The following is a 25,508-nucleotide window of genomic DNA, read 5'->3' as shown; positions in this document are numbered from 1 at the left end:
ATAACTAATAGTTTGAGCAAATGGCAAATACAGAAAAAAACCTATAATAATATCTATATTTCTTCACCATTTTCCAGCACTCGAAATGAACCAGAATGCACCGAAGCACAGCTCCTATTCGTGAAATCCCCGTCATTATCGCCCGCCCGTCTCGTGGAAAATGAAATATTGCATTCCGGTTCGTGAATTTTATTATCGTAATAAAAAATATATAAGCTGTATTATGTGAGGACCAAATACCGTTTGTTCAATGCGTGCGTACTACCTGTGCTCCTGTATGGCTGTGAGACATGGCATCTGACTAAGCTCCAAAGATCTCGGCTTTTGAGCTTTGAGAATCGATGTCTCCCCCGAATCTTGGGGGTACATTGGTACGACCGCGTTCGTGAGCAGACACCGCAGCCTTCAGTGATTGACATAATCACGAAGAGACGTTTTACATGGCTGGGACATGTGTTCATGATGCCGCCAAAGAGTGCGACACTTCGTACCCTTTAGTTCCGTCGTCGTGGCCGGCCCTCCCTCACCCTGCAGCGGTGCTACAAAAGCGATCTATGCGCTGCAGGTCTGGAATGGCGGGAGGCGCAAGAGTTGGCGATGGATCGAGGAAAGTGGCGCAAACTTGTGCTTGCCTTATGCCCCAACGCTGGGTCGTGACAAGGTGAAAGAAAGAAGAAGAAGTAAAAAATATATAGGTATATTGATGACATGACATAAATCTCGATTTTCATCTGCGGCGCCAACATCAACAGGCTTAAAGACAGTTACTAGTACCTAGATAGTAGACAGGTATATTTCCATAGGTATATTACATACAACTATTAATTGTAATTATCATCATTACCTATCATATAAAAAATTATGAAGCGCTCCGGTTCGTAAAATCTTCGATTTCTAGCGCTGTCATTTCCGCTTCACGGCTATGGTGGGAGACGGCATGAGATGAATTTTTATTCAACCCTTATTTGGAGAGCGAAGCAAGATGGACAAAGATTCATGGTGATGTCATAACGTCACAAAAATAGTATTTGGAATATTGGAATTTTGGCGAGGGTGGCGAGGAATGAGAGCCAGTGTTGCCATATTTTTCTATGTTGATTAGAGTAAAAAAGGGTAAAAATTATAGTATTTCTGAAAAAAACTATAGTACAGGAACATTTTTCATCTCGAATCCTACAAAATTATAGTATTTTTTCATATTTGTGTAAAATTATAGTAGGGTAAGGTAAGGTTATTTGGCAGTATTTTGAGTAAATTAATGTAAAAAATGAGCACTTTAAAATAAAAAGTTTTATTCTTTTTAAGGAATGACATAAAGATTATAATGTTAAAAATCTATGAATAGAAGAAAATATTGATAAAGTTATTCGTTTAAACGTTATATTAAACTTATTAATGTGTCATCAATGACTAGGTAATTTGGCAATAGGATATTTAATTTGGCAATAGGGGGTTAGGTAATTTGGCACTATGATAAAGTATACAAATATTTAAAATATTATTTCGTTTATAACTACTATTCATCATTTTATCCGAATTCATGGATCCACTGCACTTATCACACATGAAAATATCTTCTTCTGTGGACTCGTATTGGCAGCGTACATGATAAGGAACATAGCAAAACGAACACTGAAACCATGATGTAATACTTGTATTTCTGATATCTGAGAGATACTGGGTATGAAAAATCTCAACCATTCTTCAAATAGTTCAGCATTTTATTAGAATTAGGCAAAAAAAAAAAAATGTTATGCTGAAAAAAAATAGCAAATGTGTGTAGTATAAACATGATAGGTAATTTGGCAATAGTCTTATTTAACTCAATTGTGATGAAATATCATTAAATATGTCGTAATACATATAACAGTATTTCATACTATCTAGAAATTTAATAAAATCGATAAAATTTTACCTTTGAAAAATATTATAACGGGCACTTATAATTTTGAAGTTAAAAAGTTAATATTTTCACACTATTAGCTAAGCAATCACAGCAAAATACTAAATGTTACATTCAAAATAGTTTCACAACAAAAAACTACGTTTATTTCTTAATTGCACTAGTATAAATTGATTTTAGTTGTAAAAGTCATGACATTACAGTAAATTAAATAAAACAGGTCTCCTTGAAATCAACAAAATACGTATGTTTCAACAAGACAAACGCTTTACTGTTTTTTACAAGCGAAGACGCGTGTGATAATCGCCGTCTGTAAATTATTTTAATATTATTAGATATTTTTCCATCTATCAGTGAGTCTTTGAAGCATATATAGCGATAGGTTATTTAGCAGTCATGTTTTCAAAAACTACTGCCAAATTACCTATACTGCCAAAATACCTTACCTTACCCTATTTGACATTTTTCACGGATTCAAAATTATAGTATTGTACTATAATTATAGTACGGTTGGCAACACTTCTAGGGCAGTGTTGCCATCTTTTTGACACCGAATTATAGTATGCGGACTTATAAATAATTATAGTATTTCGGCAAAAATTATAGTACGCGTTGTCATAATGTTGAAAATGTACCTATAGGATTTTTGCTTTTCACCAAAAAAAATAACGGAGAATTTGAAGAATTCCAAGACCTCTTTTTATTTATGTTACTCTTCCGACCAAAAATGCTTACCGATGAATTCAAGAAATTTCATTTCAAGCAAAGTCAAATTTTCCCTAATACCTATTCAAAATTATAGTATTTTGGGCGTACTATACCTCTTTTATATCGTACATAGTACACAGACGAAAATCATAGTACAAATCTATAATTATAATACGGTTGGCAAGAGAGACTAATAATTTATTTGAATCCCAGGCACAGCATTTTTATTGTATTTTGTTTTTGAAAAATTATTTTAATGTTTAACATTCTTTATGTATTTTTTTCTGTCTTTTGTGAGTAATATTTTCTATTAAATAAGTATTTATTTTAATTTAACTCGTTTGATTACAACCAGATCCTATTCAATTTAAATCTCATGTTGTGAACGTCCTGAATTCTGATTTGTTTGTATCGATAAATAATTACTGTGGCTATTTGATAGCCGAACGGTTCTTTCCTAGCACCATCAATCAGTGTTGCCAACCGTACTATAATTATAGTATTTGTACTATAATTTTCGTCTGCGTACTATGTACGATATAAAACAGGTATAGTACGCCCAAAGTACTATGATTTTGAAAAATCGGAAAAAAATTGCCAATGCAAGAAAAACAACGCCAAAATAATCCGTGAGAAGCAAAAAAAAAAATAATCCCCATGTCTAAAAAAAGGTGACGTTAATTACTTAACACAGCGATTTCCAAACTGGGAGGCGCGGAGTGTTGCAAAGGGAGGCCCGAAAAGTTTAACACAATTAATGTAGCCACATGTTTGCAGTTTGCAAATGCATAGTTTATAAAACGGCCGCTAGTTATAAACTACACAAAAAACAGTCCTATAAAAGGTTGTTTGCAAACCTTTCTGCAAATATGGAGACTAATTTTATAATCCCTCACTTCTATACTATTGTGAAGCGAAATGGCTATCTCGTAAAAAATGAAATAAAAGGATCAAATTAATCATAATGTTGAAATTTGAGGCAAATTTGTTAAGGAACGATAATTTTGTTGTAAAACTTGTCTATTTGGTTGAAATTTAAAAAAAATTTGAGTGAATAAATCAATCCAAGGACTACTAATGCATTCACTGATTTAAAACGACAAAGTGAAGGCATTCATAAAAAATTGGAGCTTAGGAAATCAAAATGACAAAAAAAAAGTTCGCCATGTCTCCACTGTTTAATGATTTCTACGCCAGATATATTGAAGCAAACAAAAATCTATTTACTGAGTTCTTGGTTAGTTTGCTAATGCACTTTTCACATTATTTTATTAATAGCAAAAAAGAAGCTGGCGCTGCTTTGTTTCGGAACTATTGAATATTTTAAATATGTGGTTGAAAAACCCTGACCCGGGGGGTCCGCTTCAGGATGTGGCGTCCATGATAGAATCCATTTGTCAATGAATGAAGATGAATTTGGATTGAGTACTATTGAAATTGATTGTGCTAATAAACAAGCACATTCGTCAAAAATTAATGTAATATAAGTAGTAAAACCTTGTTTATTTATTTTTTCATTTTTGTATTCGTAAGTAGGTACATTTTTGACTATTTAAAAAGGTGTCTGTATTATTTAATGAAATAAGGGGAGGGGAGGCGCCTAGATTAGATTTTTTTTTGAAGGGAGGCGTAAGTAAGGCGTAGTAACATAAAGTTTGGAAACCACCGACTTAATATTTGAATTTTGTCTAAAGAACAAGATGTTAATTACCCTTCATGGATATTTTGTCTAAAAAATAAGACGTAATTACCCCACGCTTAATTTTTTGAAAATGCAGAAAATTATTGGTCACTTAAGCCTCCCCCAAACCAAAGCGAATATTCGCAGCGAATTCGCAACGCCCTCGCTATCGCTGTCGCTACCGCTTGGATTTGATGCGAATTTCGCGTTTGGCCCCACACCAAAGCGTCAGCGACGCAGCCATAGACTAAATAATTTTATTTACGCGCCAGATTTAAAATTGTAAATATTATTAATATTTTACGCCAATTATTCTATAATTTTTATGAATTAAATATAAAAAATACACGTACACTATAGCGCTTTCAGAATTGCTACAACTTTTACCCACTTTGCGTAAAGTGTATTTTAATTATCTGAAACAAGGTGGCAGCATTGGATGCAGCCATAGACTAAATACATATACGAATGTCAAAGTGACAGTTGTGTGTTGACAAAATGTACACGTCTTCTGAATGCTTATTACACGCTGAAGATATAATGAGATGGCGTGCGACAAATTACATCGACATTTAATATAACCTTACTTTATGACAGGGCAAGATTGCCATGGCTCATAGGTAAGATAGATTTACTCAGTTTCATAACTGCACATATTATAAATAAGCATTTACCATGAAGGGTTAACAGGATTTGAAGGTAATATGCTATTGAAATAACATGTCTCCGTTATTTGAATTGTAGGTTTTGACTATTTTGCGTTTCTACGCAGAGGGAGCGTACCAAAAACGGGTAGGCCAAGTCTTCTGCGCAATGAGCCAGGCATCAGTAAGCAGATGCATAGGAAACGTGTCCGATGCTATAATAGCAGTGCTTAGTAATACTTACATACAGTCGCCATACAGCGCTGACAGTCTTTAGTGTTGTGTTGATACCCTCTGATCAATTTATACAATATTACAATGTACATGTCATGTAACTAGAGTAACTGCGCATAGACACAACAAGTAAATTACCTACTCAATAAGAATTTAACGGGAATATTATTTTGTGTCGGTAAAAATATTTTTTAATTTCAGACTTCAAGAAAGGGCAGGTTTCCCGAAAATCATTGGGTGCATTAACTGCACCCATGTGCGAATATACCCGTCATACTTGGAGACTTTCAAAAATGAGCGCAGGAAATTTTCTGTAAATGTAAAATTCGTAATAAAATCTATGTTGTTTCTGATACATTCATATTCATTACGTATAATATCATAACATGACATTTATTTTTATGCAGGTATCTGACATGGACATTCTGGCAGTGAGTGCCAGATTTCCTTTGAGTGTTTATGACCAATTCATATTTAATGGATCGTTGGTAAAAACTGAAATGAAACATCTACAGAACGACAAGAATTGGGAATTTTGTTCTATTAGGGAAGTATGTTAAACTTTACTTTACTATGGCAGTACCAGTAACAAATATTTTTGTTTGGTTTATATTCATCCGTATTTTGTATAGGTACTTCAAAGGAATCAAAATTTTGCATAGGTATGAATATGATATTTAATGAAACAGTTTTTTAATTATTTAAATCCTGATTTCTAATATTTTTACAACTTTCAGTCGAAAACATATTCAAATTAACAGACTGTGTATATTGAAATCATTCTAGTGCCACCATAGGCCAGCCAGACTCACTACACGGCTGCCCGCTGTTTGACCAGGGATGTGATTGAGTGTTTTTGGATAATGGACCACACCAGATCGCATAGCTACAGCAACAAGTGCAAGACCAACCGTGGCTATACATACAGTATACATGTATATATTAAATATAATTTATGTATATTTATTTATGGCTTATACACCGAAACAAAATATGTCACTTAACTGTACTTGAATATTTTTGCAGGATCATTCAATAAAAAATACTTGGTTTAGGTTAAGAAAGTTTTAATAATCATTTTTGCACAGAATACAAGAAAAATATTTATATAATTATTAGAATTACAATGAGCTTTAAAAGTAACACGATATTGTAATAAAATGGACAAATATGAAAAAAAATAACAATAAATTGTATATAGATAGGTAGACAGGGTTCAGATGATTCTGGCAGTGCAGGCGACTCATTTAGGTGTCAGTATTGTTACTTTCAAATGACAATAACACCGTTCCAATGTGATTCGGTCGTGCCAGAAGACTCTGTCCTTCCTCTATTTAGTAACCGGGCGTTTTACAACTTTAAATGAAAATTAAGTGGGTATATAGATAGTATATTTTTTCTAGTATAATATTATTTAATTAGGTGACTTTTTATTTCTTTATTACTTGAAATGGTGTTTACATGGTAGATGGATTATAATGGTTTTGAAATATAGTTATTTTTGTTAATTCTACTTTAACTGAGTCATTTACCTTGACAGCTGTTTCGGCACATAAACTCATTTTCGGAACATTCAACAATAATTTGTGATTATAAAAGAGCTACAGGTCACGTAGCAAATTAAATACGCTTAGTTAAATAATAAATACATACCAAATATTTTACAAAATACACCACATACATCCATCGAATATGGTATATAAAATACAGATTCAAGTATCAAATAATTCTTGGATAAATAGATGTTTATGTAAGTATATGTTTTTTTAAATACTTACATGATACTGTGTTGTATAACATTTAAATTTATATTTTTGATTTTGATTTACATACTTAAATGTACCTACATAAATTTGTAATGTACAGTAGGTACTTAATTACATTTTTAACATTAGGAAATTACCATTATTCGATTCTATCCACCCGCCATGTCTATAATCACCCCAACGCTGGATAGAAAGAGACATCACACAAAATTGGCTGTTTGATAATAAATGGTAGTTGAAAAATATTTTAGAGTATGATTATGTCCATAGAAACAGGTTTTAAGTCATTCATATTTGTCCGAATAATGTGTAGCAGAAAAATAGAAATTTTAAAAAGGGTCTATTCAGTATTCACCCCATTCTACGGCAAACATTTTTCTTAATAAAAATAGGTACATCAATAGAGGAATCATAAAATGGACCTTGGCCCTCGCCCACGCCTTATTCATCCTTGTATATTATATTATCACACTTAATGTTTTGGAAAATTCATTAACATTGTGCACAAATGCCACTTTTGTTGATTGACACTTCACTTAGTTGATCTCTTTGTTCACGTGAAGTACAATAAAAGTATGTAGCAGCGAAGAACTAGAGACCGAAAATAGTAGAAGGAGCTAGAAGAGGCTTTCATCTAGCAGTGGAATGACCCCGACTGATGTTGATGATGAAATATTATTTTATTCCTGTTAATGCCGGGGATTTCATTTTTAATTTCTTCTGGTGCTTTGTACCTACGTTGAAAGGTTGAAGATCTTTGCTAAAATTAAATTCATCACAAAGCATTAGTATATCTCCAACATCATTCAGGTAGGTATCCATGATGATAATATAATATTATGTACTTAGAGGAGGTACCTGACCTTTATATTTACATGCACATAAAATTATTAATCTTATTGCCTAATGCAGACCAAGATATACCTACCTACATAATGTTACATGAACAGAAGTTTAAGAACATCTCAATTAAGTTTAAAATGTTTGTAGGTAGGTATACAAATTAATGTGAAACAGAAAACATTGGTTATGTTAGGTAGGTACATGGAACATGTAGATATTATCTTGGTTCGCGGTCGGCACTGGGCAAAACCAGTTTATTAGCTCAATATACCTATACATAATGAAGGAAATATATACCTAGTAGGTATATAGGTACATAATATCGTTTTTGTGATTGAGGTCTCTTGAGATCAAAAAACAAACAACCTAGGTACCTATGTCCTACTGTAAATAACCCGATAGTAAGTAGTATGTAAGGTTTTTGGTCTAAAACCTTACAAAATACCACAATGACGACATGGAGTACCTACTTATCTACCTATATGTATATTATATCTTTAGCTACAATAGAAATGCTATGCTGCATAATGTTAGATGCAAAAAAATAATCTTAAAGACTACCTATCTAACCTAAAAAAATATTATCAACGAATATAAAATGGGTATTTACGTGACCGATACCGAATATGATTGAAGTAGGTATTGTAAATGATACCTAATTATAACATTATTGATATGACTGCTCGAAAGTCGAAACCAAAACGTCAAACGATCGCAATAAGTTAGAACTGTCAGTGCCCTAACAATCAAAGTTATAAAGTTTCTGTTATTAAAGGCTGTGCATGACGCAAATTAATAATATGTATTTTTTAAATATCGGGACCTTAGATTAAAGTTATTTATTTATAATAGCGTATTCATCCTGTCAAAAAACTTTACATACTTTGGTTAGACAAAGATAAAAGATATTATTATGACGACCTTCATACCATTTTCAACAATTTCCCTGCCAATTTCATCCCATATCTTATCTTTCTTTCTCATGTTTTGTAGTCACTGTCAGAGAAATTATAAAGGATTGGATATTTCCGGACCAACTCGATCAGCTGCTCAATGTCTTCGCCATTTTGATTTTACTAATTCCCTTGGCGAAATTGTCCGCCGCGAATAAATTCGCTGTCGACAGAGTTCCCGAAAATCGCAGCGAATATTCGCTGCAAATTCGCACTCAAGACGCAAGGCGGTCGCGCAAGCGTGCTTTGTCCCGTAAGCCAATACGAGCTTGATTGGCGAATAATTCGCTGCGAATATTCGCCGCGAATATTCGCTTTGGTTTGGGGGAGGCTTCGCGTACCATATTTTTTGCCGAAATACTATAATTTTTAAGGCACTGTACTATAATTCCACTTTCAAAATATGGCAACACTGCCACCAATATTCATACATTTTGTAGTTGCCAGCATTGCATTGCTCTAACCATAGACTAATGTACTAACTAGTACCAACAAAAAAATAACTAAATAACAAAACCACGTGCTGTCAGTTGTCAAAACTCAAAACGCAACTGATCGTTGACAAATTTGATAAAATGTCAGACTTGGAAGACGATAAGATCTCAGAATCTGAAAACGAGGATAACGTAGAAGAAAAAAATACCGCAGAAGAAGAAACACAAGATGACAGTGTTACGTGGAAAGATCTGGTCAGTGTTTTAGTTGCTATACTCGCTACTTCAAATTTATAAATGAAAATAGGCACTTCTTAACTCTTCAAACATTTTCAGGGATTAGTTGATGTTTTGATCGAAGCATGCGAACACTTGAAATGGAAGACTCCATCGAAAATTCAGCGCGAAGCTCTACCAGTTGCGTTGCAAGGAAAGGACATAATCGGTTTGGCAGAAACTGGCTCAGGAAAAACCGGTGCATTCGCCCTTCCTATCCTACAGGCACTGCTCCAGAACCCGCAAAGATATTTTGCCTTGGTTCTAACACCAACTCGAGAATTGGCCTTTCAAATATCTGAGCAATTTGAAGCGTTAGGTATGCTAACTATGAGTAACTAATACCTTCCTGATATACTGACTTGTTCTACTCCGGCGGAGACATCATACGCATTACTAACTTGTATATTAAGATACCATCACTATCTTCCCGTCAATACGGTGTTGCTGCGATTGAAGTATGAAAATTTTTAAAGAACTTTCGACATGACAGGACTGTACATTTTGAAACAATTAAAGTGACAAGAATTATTGCAATAGCAAGCATTACACGTATCATAGACGGAAAGCACTTCTATATTATTATTTCACTGTTATTTTGAAAACTCAACAGAATTCATAAAAAGAATAAAGCTGATTTATGAAAGTGTCACCCGAGCTATTGTGGCATGTATATTATAGTATACACCTTATAATATTAGCATAATTAATATTTAGATGCGCTTGCAAAATATTACCATTATGAAATATTGTAATTGCCTAGTTTGTCTATGACTCATAACTAGAATTTTATAAAGCTATATTATTTTTTACTTCATAATTTTCACCCCTTTAAGCCTCGGATTCACTATGGGACAAAATGTCCTGCAACATGACGCCCAACATTGAGTCTACGTGCTGGCGCAACATTGCATGCTGTCCCCCACCGTTGCACACAACATATGCGGCTTTTCTACGTGACGCGAGACATGTTGCACGTTGTCGCTTCACTTGTACCTTGTACTCACTAAGGGACAAAATATCCCACAACATGGCGTGCAACATTGAGTCTACGCGCCGCCCTAACGTTACGAACTGTTCCGTACGTTGTACACAACGTAGCGAGGCTTTTCTACGTGATCCGCGACATGTTGCATGTGTACGCTCCACGAGCGAGCGCAAGGGGGCAACCCATCGTCATTCGCGCGTAGGAATTGGCAAGTGCGATGGTATGGTCCAAACTGCGTGATAGGAAATTTGTATGAGTTTTCACACAAAAAGTGATATAATAAAATTAATTTAATAACAATATTAAAATATATCGAAACTCTAACGATGAAAAATAATTGTTATTTTTGTTGCCGAGAAAAAAAATCAATGAAAAAAACGTTTATTTTTATTTCGATTTTTTATGAATTATTTTGATTCATATTTATTAATAAAGCAATAATATTATCGACCACTGTATATTCGAAAATTAATATATCCATTATTTAATTTGATATTTTTTGTTCTATCCGTTACAGAAAAATAAATAAAATTTAAGTACTATTTTTAATTTTAGAACATAAAAATATTTACTTGATAGATAATAATATTATTCAAAAAAAATATAGTGATCAACATAACTCCGTGATACTATAGTGGAAGTCTAACTTCTTTATTACATTTTAGAGTGATAACACCATCTTTAGGTACCTATAATTAGTTGGATTGCAATAACTTGCGATGTTATTTTTATCTCCGTAAAATAAAGAAATTAAAATACCAATTTTCATAAGCTTACTATTTCTATGGTAATGACGACATTACTTACACAACTCAGCTTCACCGTTGAACGGAATGAGATGGGTGAATGGCTAACCATTCCTCTTAAAAACTGTTATATATCTGTTATAAACTGTCTATATAATTACACCTCTGTGGAAGCCCATATGCGTAGGGGTGGAAATGGTAGTTTCCATTCTTATATAGATACCTACCTATCTATTTATATATGGCACCCACCATGGCCGTGTTAGTATAGCACCACGTGTAGTCTCGGCGAATGTTGTTTTGATTAAATCTCACAAATTTGTATGATATGGACTGCCCAGACTACATTTAAATTGGTGACAATGTTTGCAGTTCAGGACGTGCGTAGAGTTTCAAATGTTTGTAACGTGCATTTATTTGTTAAGTGATATAAGTTTACAAGCTTATATAACTTATTTGTGTGCAGATTATCTTATTATGGAGTGGGTATTCTACAAAAAAATCATACAATATCTTCGGGCTATAATCCAAACAACTCTGTTCAGGTTCTCAATTTCATTAAATATATATATTTAAAAAGGTTTAAAAAGTTAAACAATGTTTTTCCCAACACTCACCTATTTGTACTTAGCTGAAGATTTTTCTTCCTGAAGAGTTTCTTTTTGCTGCTTAATGTATTGGTAAAATTCAACATATGAGTACACCCGATCCTCTTTTTGCACGGTTTCGAAATAACACGGTTTAAAAAAGTACCGATTATTTTATATTTACACTGATTTTTTTGCTTTAACACGGTTTAAAAAAACTAAAAAGAATAAAAATATTTATGTACATATTAATCAAAAAATTGCATTGCAATGGACCGCACGCCACCGGTGCATACATAAATGTTGTCACCGGATGCCAAGAAGATGCATTTTTAATTAAATACTTCTCCCCGCATACATGCTGTGTAATCAAACATAATACATACTTAACTTGTAATTTCTACTGAACCTACTATCTACTTGTATTCATCCTGAAGCAACCTCACCAATAAACACATTCCACCCGTATTCGTCCGGAGCCAAAAGGCAGTTTGTTATTGGTCCAGAAAACAGTCAAACTAATTTTGCTTTTTAATAATAATTAACAGTGAAGCATTTGGGGAGGAAGGTGTACATATCTGGTTCGATCCAGTTTCAGATGTGCATGCAAGATTTTGGGATAAATGCCCTATACCTATGGACAGAGAGTTCTAGCCAATATCCACAATCATTACATATTATATTTCCATTCAATTAAATGACAATAATTCTTTTCAGGTTCAAGCATAGGTGTAAAATGTGCAGTCATTGTTGGAGGAATGGATATGGTGGCGCAGGCTTTACTATTATCAAAGAAACCCCACATCATCATCGCTACCCCTGGCCGACTCGTAGATCATTTAGAAAATACAAAAGGATTTAACCTGAAAGCGATTAAATTTCTGGTAAACTCAACTTAAATATAGTTTTTATTTTCATTGTGTCTACTTCCATTGTGGATCTTGGCTTACCGCTAATAACTTGACCAATTAAACTGGTAAAATGTACCCTTGGCTATTATTACTATGGTTTGTAATCCCAGGATTCAGTTCTATTTCATATTAAAGTACTGAAATTCTAAAATTCCAGGTTTTTTTTATACTACATAATAGAGTCCGTATTCGTTATGCTGGCGTTCACATCACATCGTTCGTGGACGGAAAGCATTGTGTCATCGCGTTCGACTGTTGCAAGTTTTCAATGGGAGGGAACGAGAGAGAATGCAGTGTTAATGTGCTGAAGCAGGGGGCCACGCCAGCATAAAGAATACGGACTCTAGCTTACCTACATTTTACATATCGTCGCTTAAGAAACAACACCGTGGAAGTCAGTTAATTAAAATTTTCAGGGGAAACAAAAAACGTCTCAAAAAATTGAAAATTGATACCTTTTAACTTATTTTTTTTTGTGTTTAGTTAAAAAATGTTTTTTTTTTAACCAATAATTTCACTCCATCTGGTGAGATCCTGCGCCAATCTTCTTGATTCAGTCGCTTTCTTGATGGTGTCGTTTATAATAGACATGTAATGTTTGCAAAATTTTGTTTCTTCATTTTTAGGTTATGGATGAAGCTGACAGGATTCTCAACATGGATTTCGAAGTGGAGGTCGATAAAATATTGCGTGTGATACCGAAAGAAAGGCGAACTTACCTCTTCTCAGCAACAATGACGAAGAAAGTCCAAAAACTTCAAAGGGCTTCACTTCAAGATCCTGTTAAAGTTGAAGTGTCGACAAAATACCAGACAGTAGAAAAACTGCAGCAGTATTATGTGTTCATCCCAGTTAAATATAAGGTAGCAACTAGGTTATTGTAACTATTGTTGAATTTTTAACTCTTCAATTCATTGACACAATGGTTTTAACAGCAGATACTTAATCACCAGGCAATCTAATGCGACCGCCAAAGTATATAATAATTTCTGTACCTGAAAGCCACACACTTTTTTCAGGAAAACAATTTAAGATTTCTAATGTTGATGAACTTATGGCATTATCGTTTTAAGAAACTAAGGTTTCTGTTATGAACAGACTCAAAGTGTGATATAGGCCTGTTATAAAAACACAAGATATTCTAATCTCTAAATTCAATCATTCACCAACTAAATACTAACCAAGATGTTAATCTATTAGAATATCGTCGATTTTTGAGATTCACTGTAGGCTGCGTAAAATATTAAATTACTTGTTTTCTTCCAGGACGTATACCTTGTCCACATTCTGAATGAAATGGCTGGAAATTCATTCATAATCTTTTGCTCGACATGCAGTAACACACTTCGGACGGCTCTTCTTTTGAGGAATCTCGGTTTGTCTGCCGTTCCTCTCCACGGGCAGATGTCGCAAAATAAACGTTTGGCTGCTTTGAATAAATTTAAAGCAAAGAATCGATCTATTTTAATATCAACAGATGTTGCATCTAGGTATGATACTACATATTTCTAAATTTTTCTGAATTTGTCTTGTGAATATTTTAATTATCGTAAATACATACAAGAGAATCTTCTCATTTACCTAAATACATCCTAAATATATGAAGCTTAAGCTGAAAACTAAGTTAGTCACTCACAATCCCTAAAAACAATCCCTAAAAACAAACATCAATTGTTTTACACAATTTTCATATGTTTCTCGTTTGTTGTAGTTCAAACTGTAACATAACTTTCTTATTATTTAATATGTTGTATTGTTTTAGAGGTCTAGATATTCCTCATGTTGACGTCGTACTGAATTTCGACATACCGATGCACAGCAAAGATTACATTCACAGAGTTGGAAGGACGGCACGTGCAGGGCGTGCGGGAAAATCGGTCACATTTGTCACGCAAGTATGTTACCATTCCAAAACCAATGTACTTGAACACAATTAATAGCATATACTACAATAGTTATTGCTTGTTAAAAGTGTACTTACCTGTAGTCATAAACAAATATACTGTCGTAATGCATAATAACACTTATTTAAATAAGTGGGGTTATGCGTCAGTCAATTTTCAGGTAAATAAGAAAAAAAAGCATAATGATTAACAGGTGGTACTAGCGACTGCTATCAAATAATTACATTTTGTAAAGAGGAATCAAATAAATTAAAGTTTCAGGCAAATCAATATTGTTTTGAATACTGATTACCTATGCAAACACCAACCAAAGAGGAATGAATAATTTGCAAGCAATTAATTAATTGATAGAGAATTTTGTTGATTTCGTCGTTTAATTTTAACTAATTGAACTAAGTGTTGCCATGTCAATAATAAATAAATATTGTCCTAGGAATACTTTATCTGTACTGCGCACATTAAATTATAGAATTATATACTAATTAATTAATGTTAATAATTTACAGAAAATCATTATTTAAAAAATGGCAACAATTTTGATTAAAGAAAGAGACATTGCAAAGTTATTGGCTGTTTTGGAACCTGATCTGTGCCGGGAGGGAATGGGATGCCACACTGTCATATAGATGAAAAAATTTTATCAGTTTCTATCTACTACTTAGTAGTTTTAATTCATTTTACTCTTGACATGTTTTTTTATTGCGGATTGAGAATTACCATGCCTAATTCTTTCTATAAAAATAAAAAAAACACTTTTAGTTGGAACTTAAACATATGCAGATTAAATCATTATTTACATGTGCATATTTAAATACTCACCAACTATTAAATCATAATAATATAATTTAAAAAATAATGTTAATTATTTTATATATTTATATGAAGTACCTAACGTCTATTTATTTTGGAATTGCGTGGCGTCCAGTTGTCCCGGCGCCAAGTCGTCCTAGACCCGTGCCGTGCCCGAACATGTTCGTTTTGGCACAGAACAAATGTGATATATGCACAGGGATTATAATTAAAAGCCGGTTTATATATTGTAGTAATTGGACGATATACTAAAATTGAAATTATAAATATCTGACAAAAACTTTAAGTAGAACTAGTAAATGTAAATCATAAATAATTGTTATATTATACCATTTTTGTATGGTATATAATTGGGTTACTATGACTAATGATTCAATTAGCTTCAAATCATTTTGCACTGCAGGGATATTTGTAGAAAGCTTAAGTTATAATAGCGGCTGTACACGTGCATAATTTTACTGGCAGCAATAGTGCATATTTTTAACTATCGTGACAATAACTGTTTATATATAAAAGTGCTCACTCTCTCTCCAATCTCATTCTTCAAGAGAAAGAGAGACGCGATGTTGTCATTTTATGGTACTATTTAACAGGTAGTGAAAATCGGTTAACCTCAAAATTAGTATAGTTCATTTTTTTCCGGCAGGTTTGCCACTGTCGTTCTACTGCGCAGGCGCAGATCGAAAAAATCCCTACTGTCTCATGAAGATTCAGAAGCCTCCAAACTTTTTTGATTCATGCATGCAAGCAAGCTTGCAACTGCAGGATAATACATGTTTACCCATACATTTTCTTGTTATGGTCGTGATAATACTTACTGTCAACATTCCATGCATGTGTAAACGGGGTATAGAGTTCCTGAGATTTATTATACAATTTTTACTCATTATTTGTATGGAAAAATGCATAACAACATAAACGAAGAGCCCGCCGCCATTTACATTTTATTTATTTTATTATACAGCAGTCCTCACTATAGAGCATTTTATGAATTATTTTTCAGTATGACGTGGAGCTATACCAGAGAATTGAGCAATTGATTGGTAAACAGCTTCCGCTCTATAAATCTGAAGAGGCCGAAGTCATGATTTTACAAGAGCGGGTTGCTGAAGCACAGAGACTGACAAAAATTGTGAGTCAATCAGATATTTTCAGTGTTAAATATTTAATGTAAAAGATTTAAATTTTGACTATATAGCCAAATATGCCATCTAATCAAGGACCCAATTGATTTCATTCCTTGAATGACAATCATTATAATAGATTTTGTCGATTTCAACTTTAATGTATTTCATATTTTTACAGGAATTAAAAGAATTAAGCGAAAAAGGTGGACGCGGTAAGAAGAAAAGAGGTGGAGACGTTTCCGACGATGACACGGAAGAAGCCAGCGGCTTCAGAAAACGGATGAAGGGCGGCGGGGGAAGCAAATTCAAAGGCGGAAACAAAAAAAAACGATAGATGATGTGTTCTTCCGCAAGCAATTTATCAATACATCATTTTCTCATTTCATGTTGTAAAAATTTATTTGCTGTATTGTCACATAATAAATATTATTTTTTAAATAACTCTTGTTTACATTATTTTAATCATGCATTTCTTACCTTATTAAATCTTACCCGTGGCTCCTTGATATATTATTAATAGGGTGATTTATGTAGGGATGAAAATCTCATGATAGGGTGACTTGAAAAAACATGGAAATGACATTACCTAAAAATTTGAAAGAACATTGACCATCGCAATATACCTAATATGTGTAAGTATATTATAAGTAATTCTTAAGGAAAATAAATAAGACAATTGTTTTATCAATAACTTTAAAAATATATATATTATTAAATTATGTATTTAGTCTCTGTTTTGTTACACAATCATTTCCAGACACGAATAAATATATTAGAACCATTATATTTTTTTACCTTTTTTAAAGTAAGTGTTGATCGCAATAAATTTAATATTAGATCGCAATATTTTATAAAACAGAAATTACTCACTATGGAGTTCTATTTTAGTATGGTCGCCAGCCCATACAAACAGCATTACCTGTTGTTGTCGAAGGATAAAGGTTTTCTGACTCAGTTTTTTTCTACCAGGTATTACTCATGCATCCTTGGGCGAACGACGCCATCTTGGCAAGATGGCAGCCAATGACGATTTTTGGGAAATATTTCAATAACCATTTTCATTACAAAACTTTAATAAAGATCATTGAATTCTACACAAAAAAGATTTATTACATATTTTTGATAAGTTAACGGTTTTACCACAATTTGAGAAATTAATGTTGGACATTCGGCTGTTTTTTCACCTTTATTGAGAATGAAAGATGAAGGATAAAGGTTTTCTGACACAGTGTTATTCTACCGCGTATTACTCATGCACCCTTGGGGGAATGACGGCAAAATGGCAGCCAAAGACGATTTTTGAGAAATATTTCAATAAGAAATTAATTCGGCTGTTTTTTCACTTTTATTGAGAATGAAAGACAGGCATGTTTCGAAGTTACGCACCGGTAGGTATTCAGTTGAGGATCCAAGCCTCTTGATCCTACAAAATAATTAACCTTTTCCACTCGAAAAAATTTTTATAGGTACATACCACCCACTCGAGACTTTTTTCCGTAAAAAGCATAATTTCAATATAAAACATTTAATTGGTGAAAAAAATGTAAAATTTTTTTTTTTTTTTATTTCTATAAAATAGATTTATAATGAATATACTGTACTTATTTTTAGTTTATTTATAATTCTTCATTGTGTGGTATTTCACAAAGCAATCTCCAATATGTAATCCTGGCTTATCACAGAATCGTAATGAAATAGCGGTATGTAGATAAGTGGCTATAAATTGTAAATCGTCCATACATATAGTTATGTTATGACTGTAAATATGATCCAAATAATTTGCCTTCAAATACACTTGTAATATAAGCAGCCGTCTCGTAAATTTTCTAAATTAGTTTCGGGCTCATAACAACTCATTCCCAGTGCGGTACACATTATCAAAAGATTTCTCAAGAAATAATAAATCGATACGTAATAATTTTCATTTGACTCATTAGAGTATTTCACATTATATTTGTAAGGTTCTGAATCGGCATAATATAATAGTAAGTATTGTCATCAAAAACAGTCTATTCAAATATAAAACTGTAAACTATACGAGACGCCCCTGCGCAAGCGAGAACCAATAAAAAAAATAAACACTTCAAAATCATGCGTGACAAACAACTTCAGTTCACTCTAGTCTGGGAACGTTCAATAAATAAACTTTATGTGACAAAAAAACATTGCTTGCAAGCAAGCGACCTACGAATAAAAAAAGAGAAGATTCCGATAAAAATACTATGTAGAAATTACGCACGCAGTATTCTTTTGCCGACTTCTTTCTCAGATAAATGTAATAACCTATTATTATTCATTCTAACTTGATTGAAATCGCATTATAAAAATTGCTGAAAATATTACAAAAAATTACTTTATTGGCGTGCCGCCGCTACGGCGGCACTCGAGTAATACGGGAAACTTCTAATGCCGCCGATATGGCGGCACTCGAGTGTTAAGGGTTAAGGTTGGGCAAGTGATGATGCATATTACATTGCCTAAAGACCTTCATGTCGGTCAGAGAAACCATGCTTTGGAGGTAGAATAAACATTAATGACAATATTTATTACAAATGATATTTAGTAGAGTATACGATGTAGCGAATAATGTATGCCAAACCTCTTAAATAGAGATGGGCCGAATACAGCAGCATATTTAGATGATGCAATCGATCTGTCGGAAGATTTAAAGGGGGGCCTCGAAACGGTTCAAACCAGTCACAATTATCAAATTATACCAAAATCTGCCTTATACCAATTGCCTATAAAATAATACTCAAAGCATAACAAAATTCAGTACAAGTCAGTTATGGGGAAGCCAGCAGCAAACACATTTTAAAATAGACGATATACTGGATTATTTGTTAGGTTGGATTAGTTTAGGTTTTTCAATCTTGTATTCATGAATTTTGCCAAAGTCGGCTATGACAATTAACACGGTTCCGCCTGACTTCCCCATAACCGACGTGTATCCAAAATTCCTGTAACTAATGTCAAAAAAACCTATCGCAACTGTACTCAAAATCAATATTATTATATTGTATCACCCTGTCACTATGGGTGAGATGCATTGCTATTTTTACTAGGTATGTTAGTAGTTAAAATTTAGTTAAGCAAGGATTTTATTTTATCATTTGGAGCCAAAAACAATCAGTGCCTCGAGCCTCCAAGGTCTCTAAGCCCACCGCTGGCCGAACACATAGCTTATAGGCAGGGAATCACTGGGAGAATTCGAAAGGTACGATAGACTGACGAAATATTAAGGTTTGATAGAATTACGTGACAGTGAAGATCATGGAACTGAAAAGAGTAGATTGAGTTTAAGGAGGTCCTCATCTAGCAATGTATTGAAAAAGACAGAATTAAACATGATTATTTGTTTTATTTTAGCAATAGTCGAGAAAAAAGCTAAATGCTAACCTTAATTTCTCAAATTGTGATAAAACCATTTAATAGCGCTTATATACATGCATGGATTCACTTGCAGCAATAGTGTGTATTTTAAACTATCGCGATAATAACTGTTTACATGTAAAAGTGCTGACTGTCTCGCAATCCCATTCTTCAAGAGTAAGCGAGACATGATGTTGTCATTTTATAGTACTATTGGACAGGTAATGAGTAATTCAAAATGAGTCTCTGCGCAATGTAGTTCATTTTTTTTACCAGCAGGTTCGCCGCTATCGAAAAAAAAAACTGTAAAAATGTTTATTGAAATATTATCCAAAATTCGTTTTTGGCTGCCATTTTACCCGGCAGATTCATAATCGGCGGAAAAAACCTGAGACACAAACGGTCAAAAAAAACCTTCGTCTTTCGACAATATCAGGTCCCACCCTCTGGTGACCAGACTATTTTACTTATTCGGTATTTCACATTGATTTTAAATAGATTGAGATTTACGACATGTCTACATACTTTCACTTTCACTACCTTCAGTGTGAAAAAAATGCAATCATGGGTTTTGTAAAGCTCATTTTAGAGAAATGTCAATGTATGTAGTTTTACCTGAACACCAATCAAATGGTTGTATGTAACCAGTAAGCTAGATGAAAATTGAAAATGTTTGCCATTTTTAAATGCATAATTATTAATATATAAATAAAAATACATTACATCACAGTGTTCGATCCTAAGAGGATCTATGGGCCTCCATGGAGTGGAGGTTATATTAAACAATTTTTATTTTTACAAGAAATGGATGTTACCCACTTGCCCAAGCTATTAGGTCCATGCTCAGAGTTCAAACAACATGTGAATCTGTCAGACCCAGGATTCGAACCTGAGACCCAACACATTATAAGCCACCATGTTACTGCTCAATTAATAGTAGGCGTACAAATAGAAATAATATACATTCAACTATTGTTGATTATTACAGTTTATTACAGTTTTTTGTACTGTATCGACAATATTTTATTTACTCTAAGGCTGGTATTGCCCTCGAGATATCTTCAATTAAATAGTAACAAACAAGTTTTTTACAACCAATGAAGATTTCTTAAGGATGAAACGAAAAATTGATATAAATAATAAAGTATAGTATTCAACAATAATTGTTTATTTTAATAACAGTAAAAAAATATATTATAAATCAAAATAGGCAAATTTGTAATTTAACCCTGTTAAGGGAATATGCAGCTTAGACAATGTTGGCAAACAGCAAACGAATACAAGATAATTGATGAACGAGCGGTTGATGATGACGATAGTGATGGTGATGATGGATGAAAATCAAAACTCCTCCCCTCTAGTTTTGAGTATATCTTTTATTATACAAATAATAACCTTTTGTATAAAAGAAAAAAATATAACAAATAAAAACATCATTCAGGCGGAGATAAAAATCACAACACGTTTGATTTCAATTGTTATTTATTATTTCTATACAAATAGATCTGTACAGACTTTTTTTAAATTATTATTTATACCACTTTTCTCGATAAACTTTTTACAAAAGTGAAAACTATCAACAGTTTTGCGACGAGGCAGGATGTTCACGGGATCATTCTCCCGCTCTCCGAAGGAGAAAGAGAATCGTTCAATCGAATGTTTTGTACTGTTTGTTCGCTGCGTTCACTCAATCGACGAGAAAAACAATCCGCGGTCGAAGCCGGCCCGCGCCGCACCAAATACGCCCCCCCTTTCCCCCCCGCGGCCGTCTGACCGCCGCTCGATCCGCATGACAGAACACAACCCGAACCGACAGATAATCAAATCACAGATAATAATAAAAGGAAATCACAAGCGGCGTCGGGAAGCGGCGAGTGGAATGTCGCCGACGTATCTGTTTCCGCTCGGGCCGCTCAACTCTTAAAACGACTTAAAAATATTTAACTGTAGAATGTCTACAAAGATATCGATCGAGTGCCCCGCCGGCAATCAATGCAGGCGCACGCGCACGCGTCCACATTAAACCGATTAAAATGATCTATACAATATCACTTGCGGGATTGCGATCCTCACATGGAAAATGGAAATGCCACTCCAGCCGACCGCCCGACCGCCTCAGTTGAGGTCCCGGTCCTCTAAGTACTTGTACTCGAACGTGAAGCCTTCTTTTTTCCGCTGGCCCCACTTTTCGTAATCGAAATAGATGTATGTGCCCTGGAACCCAAAACGTACACGTGAGACATAAATAGATACGATTCACACAGTTTCAGAAGAAAGATGAATAAGTACATAACTGATACCTAGAATTTCTTAATTTTATATTTTTTTTTGGCCGCAGGAGCGGAAAGAAAAGGTATTGGCTTTCAATCTACACGGAATTTAAAAAAAAAAATTTATTGTAATTTTTTTTGGCCAGAAGATCTTAATAAATAATGAAATAATCAGTAAAAGGTAATTATGTAATAATGACAATTTCTCGAGAATTGTCCAGAAATGAAAAAGTCGACAAATCACAAGCTCTAGGTAAAGTAACTTCTAATTTATGAAAGTTCTATACTACTCCATGGGAATTCTATAGAATAATAGGCAACTCTCTCAAAATTTCTTAAATTAAATTCAACTTCACTCAAATACCCTCGGTCGACAGTATTAAAATCAAGTAGGTAACATGCAGTAGGTACTAATCATTATTACTTAAAAACATCCTACCAAGAAACCAATTTGGATTTATATTCCAGCCATTACAGCATGGCATCAGCGAGACAAGCTACAACAATATGACCTGTTATTAGAAAAAGCCTTCAACAAAGGTTCTATTGAGAAATAAAATAACCAATGTCTTTTTAAGATATTTGAATTACACTGATTGTATAGGTACATATTTAAGAAAACCAAAAAATGACATTTTTAATCCAGTTTCTGCACAGCCCTTGCAAACAACAAATGCATAAGGCAGTAATTTTTTTCTTAAAATATTGTATTTCATTTGGCATTTTCAACTTCACATCACAACATAACATGATTTAAATTTTTCTACAATGACTACCACAAAAAGAAAAAAAAAGTAACGATTTACTAATAAGTATACTTAATCAAACCTAGTCTCAGTTTATTAACTATAAAGCAAAAACCTCTTGTTTCCCATTAAAATAATTATATTTGTGAAATAGCAATGTGATTTTTAGGAAAAGTTAGAGTAACAATAAAGTCAGGCCCCATGGGGGTGGTGACTCACCGGTTGGGAGCCGCTGCTTTAGACCTGAACTTCCCAACCAGGCAACAAATGGAGCGGTTGGGAAGTGTGCCATAAAGTTTTATCCTTTTAATAATACGTGATATTTTTGTACATTTTTCATCCAAATTTGTTCTCGTATCAACTATTTGTTTAGCATTTTAACAGCATCGCTGCCTCCGGCTCCGATCGGAGCCGCGTCACCACTCATAGTCGGTGCCGCCGTATCCGATCAGAGCCGCCTGTATAGTAATTACGAAATTGTCATTATTTCACTGGCACTACCATTGAGTGATTTATTTCTTAGCTGACATCGTAGATGAATACGTTACCGATATTTTTCGCTAGTTGGTTTTTAATTTGTTTTTTTTATAGACATTTTTCGGCACTGTGTTTTATAAGGTCCTACTACATACCACTTATCATTATCACTTATCACATGTTCGGCAGTGGCAGCATTAGGTTATTTAGAATATTTTTCAGTATGATTTTATAAAGATAAAAAGTTTTTTAGTCAAGCACCAAAGAAAATATTAATTGGTATTCATATTAGTGTTACTCAAGTGGATTGCTTTGAAATTTGATACTTTTCATAACATGGTGAACACCAAATCTCATAAAATCAATTAGGGAACAATAAATTACCTTATCTCAGGCCATAAAAAAATCCATAAAATAAATTGCTTAACATAATAATATTTTCGAGCATTTTACAATATAGTCATCACTTGTTTTCATCTACCTTGACCTAATTCTTACGTTTTCGTGGATTGGCACATGGCGTTAATTCTATAGTATATACTAGGCAGCGAAACTGTTGCATATTACATATTGAGAGCTTTTGTGATAGATACAAATATTATTTCAAAGTGGGTAATCCATAGTTGAGCACTTTTTGTATGGTTATCTATTGTGTTGAAAATCCACTGTTTTGAGAAGTATGGGAATTTTAGGCCTGATTAAAAATTATGAAATCCTTATTTGAAAATACTAGCTATAGATATAGTTGAAACTCATCCATCTGATATGCAAAATATACTCAAGTCGAAAGTTTGAAAAAAAAATGGAATGGTGTCCTGTGACCTGAAAAAGGTTGGGAAGCACCGGAACTATACTAAGCAGAAATGTGCGGTGACTAAACAGATTATTAAAAAAAATTTCACAGATATAACATTTACAATCTGTTGTCATTCATATGTTGCAATGAAGTGAGCCGACCTGTTCATATTCTTCGTTGATGATTTTGGGTTCCTCGTGGCGCTGGAACCACATCATGTATTTAATATGAAACCTCCAACTCTGCTTCTTGAGAGCCTTAGCGGCCAGGTACTGCGCCTTAGTCCCCTCCATGTAGTAGAACACGAAGAACAGCGTGTCTGTCGTGAGCCTTTGGAAGTAGTCCAGCGTATCCATGTTCTGGATCATCACCTAAAGACAATATTCGATATCAGAAATCGCCAAACGCCATTTCATATGATACTACACCGTCAATTAATAACTTATTACAGTAGGAAATCATACCACTGTAATATTATAACAGTGATTCTAACTGAAGAACCGTTAGCAAGAATATTTTGTGTGCGTACATATCTGGCCAAACCAAGGCCTGAACAAAAACGATGCATAAGTGCGAGTGAGAAAGTATTCGGCACCCTTATAATCTTTGCGACACGCGCTAGAGTAAGATAAAAGATTTACAGACGTGGGAGATGGTTTGCTACGGTGTAGCCGCCAAAGCTTACCTTATTGCTTAACTAAGCGTCCATAACCGTGTTGCTAAAATTGCTATTTTTTGTGTTAAACATAAAGTCAGTGAATATTTTTAGTTAATTAAGTAGAGAAGATGGTTCTGTGTGTTGTATTAAAATGTGGTAGCCATACTGATAAGCAAGAAGATGGTATTACGTTTCATAGGTAAGTTGATACATGTTCGTGATAATTTATTTGTATATTATTATATATTTTAATATCAAATGACCGTGTTTCTTTAAAATAACTTAAATTATGGATATTTTTACCTAATGGTTGCATTTTGACCGCTTAAAAATACTATATAACGTAAAAAAAATAGAAAAATATATTTTAATTCTGAGCGTCTAGTGCGAGCAGTAGCGAAATGGTCTATGGTCTCGAACATTTGAATACGAATGCGTTCGCTCGCCCACAAACCAAACGCACGGCACGCAGCTTCATTTAGCAATGCAATGGGTGGTGTCTAGATGTATCTATGGTTTAAGGGCCAAACGGTTTATTGATATCTATTATGACAGATGAAGTCGTATGTATTTTATCCAGAGCTGAAAGTGGACCGAGCCCTGAGAATCCCTTAATTGTTTGGGAACCGGAATCCTTGATTAAGAATTTCAAAATTCCCAAACTGTTAACGAAA

General features: G+C 33.8%; 4 protein-coding genes across 12 annotated transcripts in view; 2 read left to right on the top strand and 2 right to left on the bottom strand.

The window, feature by feature from the left end:
• The window catches only part of LOC147073879 (facilitated trehalose transporter Tret1-like), an 80,688-nt gene extending 68,614 nt beyond the window's left edge, over positions 1-12,074 (bottom strand). The window contains exon 1 of the mRNA XM_085944955.1: positions 11,794-12,074. Within this exon, the coding sequence (XP_085801081.1) occupies positions 11,794-11,870 (77 nt within the window). The 5' untranslated portion in view covers positions 11,871-12,074. The remainder of the gene's footprint in view (positions 1-11,793) is intronic.
• LOC147073880 (uncharacterized) lies at positions 4,759-6,228 on the top strand. 2 transcript variants are annotated; one of them, XM_085944960.1, is made up of 4 exons: positions 4,759-4,912; positions 5,372-5,483; positions 5,578-5,721; positions 5,957-6,228. In XM_085944960.1, the coding sequence occupies exons 1-4, from the start codon at positions 4,902-4,904 to the stop codon at positions 6,002-6,004; spliced, it is 315 nt and encodes a 104-aa protein (XP_085801086.1). In that variant the 5' UTR covers positions 4,759-4,901; the 3' UTR covers positions 6,005-6,228. The 2 variants fall into 2 exon arrangements, with proteins under 2 accessions (XP_085801086.1, XP_085801085.1); XM_085944959.1 differs by having other exon boundaries at positions 4,771-4,912; positions 5,372-5,489; positions 5,957-6,227.
• On the top strand, positions 9,261-16,956 carry pths (probable ATP-dependent RNA helicase DDX47). The gene is made up of 8 exons (XM_085944958.1): positions 9,261-9,421; positions 9,503-9,761; positions 12,481-12,647; positions 13,301-13,537; positions 13,941-14,164; positions 14,437-14,569; positions 16,392-16,520; positions 16,694-16,956. Exons 1-8 carry the CDS (start codon positions 9,308-9,310, stop codon positions 16,847-16,849), a joined length of 1,419 nt encoding a protein of 472 aa, XP_085801084.1. The 5' UTR covers positions 9,261-9,307; the 3' UTR covers positions 16,850-16,956.
• A 4,287-nt stretch (positions 16,957-21,243) lies between these two features.
• Not3 (CCR4-associated factor Not3) overlaps positions 21,244-25,508 on the bottom strand; it is a 33,818-nt gene continuing 29,553 nt past the window's right edge. For 4 of the 8 annotated variants that reach the window (XM_085944995.1, XM_085945000.1, XM_085944997.1 and 1 more), the window contains 2 exons: positions 24,338-24,547; positions 21,245-22,101 (listed from right to left, as the gene is read on the bottom strand). In XM_085944995.1, coding sequence (XP_085801121.1) covers positions 22,003-22,101; positions 24,338-24,547 — 309 coding nt within the window. In that variant the 3' untranslated portion in view covers positions 21,245-22,002. Of the gene's footprint in view, positions 22,102-24,337; positions 24,548-25,508 lie in introns of all 8 variants that reach the window. The other 4 variants (XM_085944996.1, XM_085944998.1, XM_085945003.1 and 1 more) reach the window with 2 other exon arrangements.

Source organism: Rhyacophila brunnea, unplaced genomic scaffold (genome assembly GCF_057557595.1).
Source record: "Rhyacophila brunnea isolate RB1 unplaced genomic scaffold, BYU_Rbru_1.0 scaffold_17, whole genome shotgun sequence".
In the NCBI taxonomy this organism is placed as follows: domain Eukaryota; kingdom Metazoa; phylum Arthropoda; class Insecta; order Trichoptera; family Rhyacophilidae; genus Rhyacophila; species Rhyacophila brunnea.
This window is presented reverse-complemented; position numbering and strand designations above follow the sequence as displayed.

Coding starts and splice junctions, on each gene's coding strand:
- pths (XM_085944958.1), top strand. CDS start 9,308: ATGTCAGACTTGGAAGACGATAAGATCTCAGAATCTGAAAACGAGGAT. Junction 9,762..12,480: donor TGAGCAATTTGAAGCGTTAG/GTATGCTAACTA, acceptor AATTCTTTTCAG/GTTCAAGCATAGGTGTAAAA. Junction 16,521..16,693: donor CACAGAGACTGACAAAAATT/GTGAGTCAATCA, acceptor ATATTTTTACAG/GAATTAAAAGAATTAAGCGA.
- LOC147073880 (XM_085944959.1), top strand. Junction 5,490..5,577: donor GCAGGAAATTTTCTGTAAAT/GTAAAATTCGTA, acceptor ATTTTTATGCAG/GTATCTGACATGGACATTCT. Junction 5,722..5,956: donor AATTTTGTTCTATTAGGGAA/GTATGTTAAACT, acceptor AAATCATTCTAG/TGCCACCATAGGCCAGCCAG.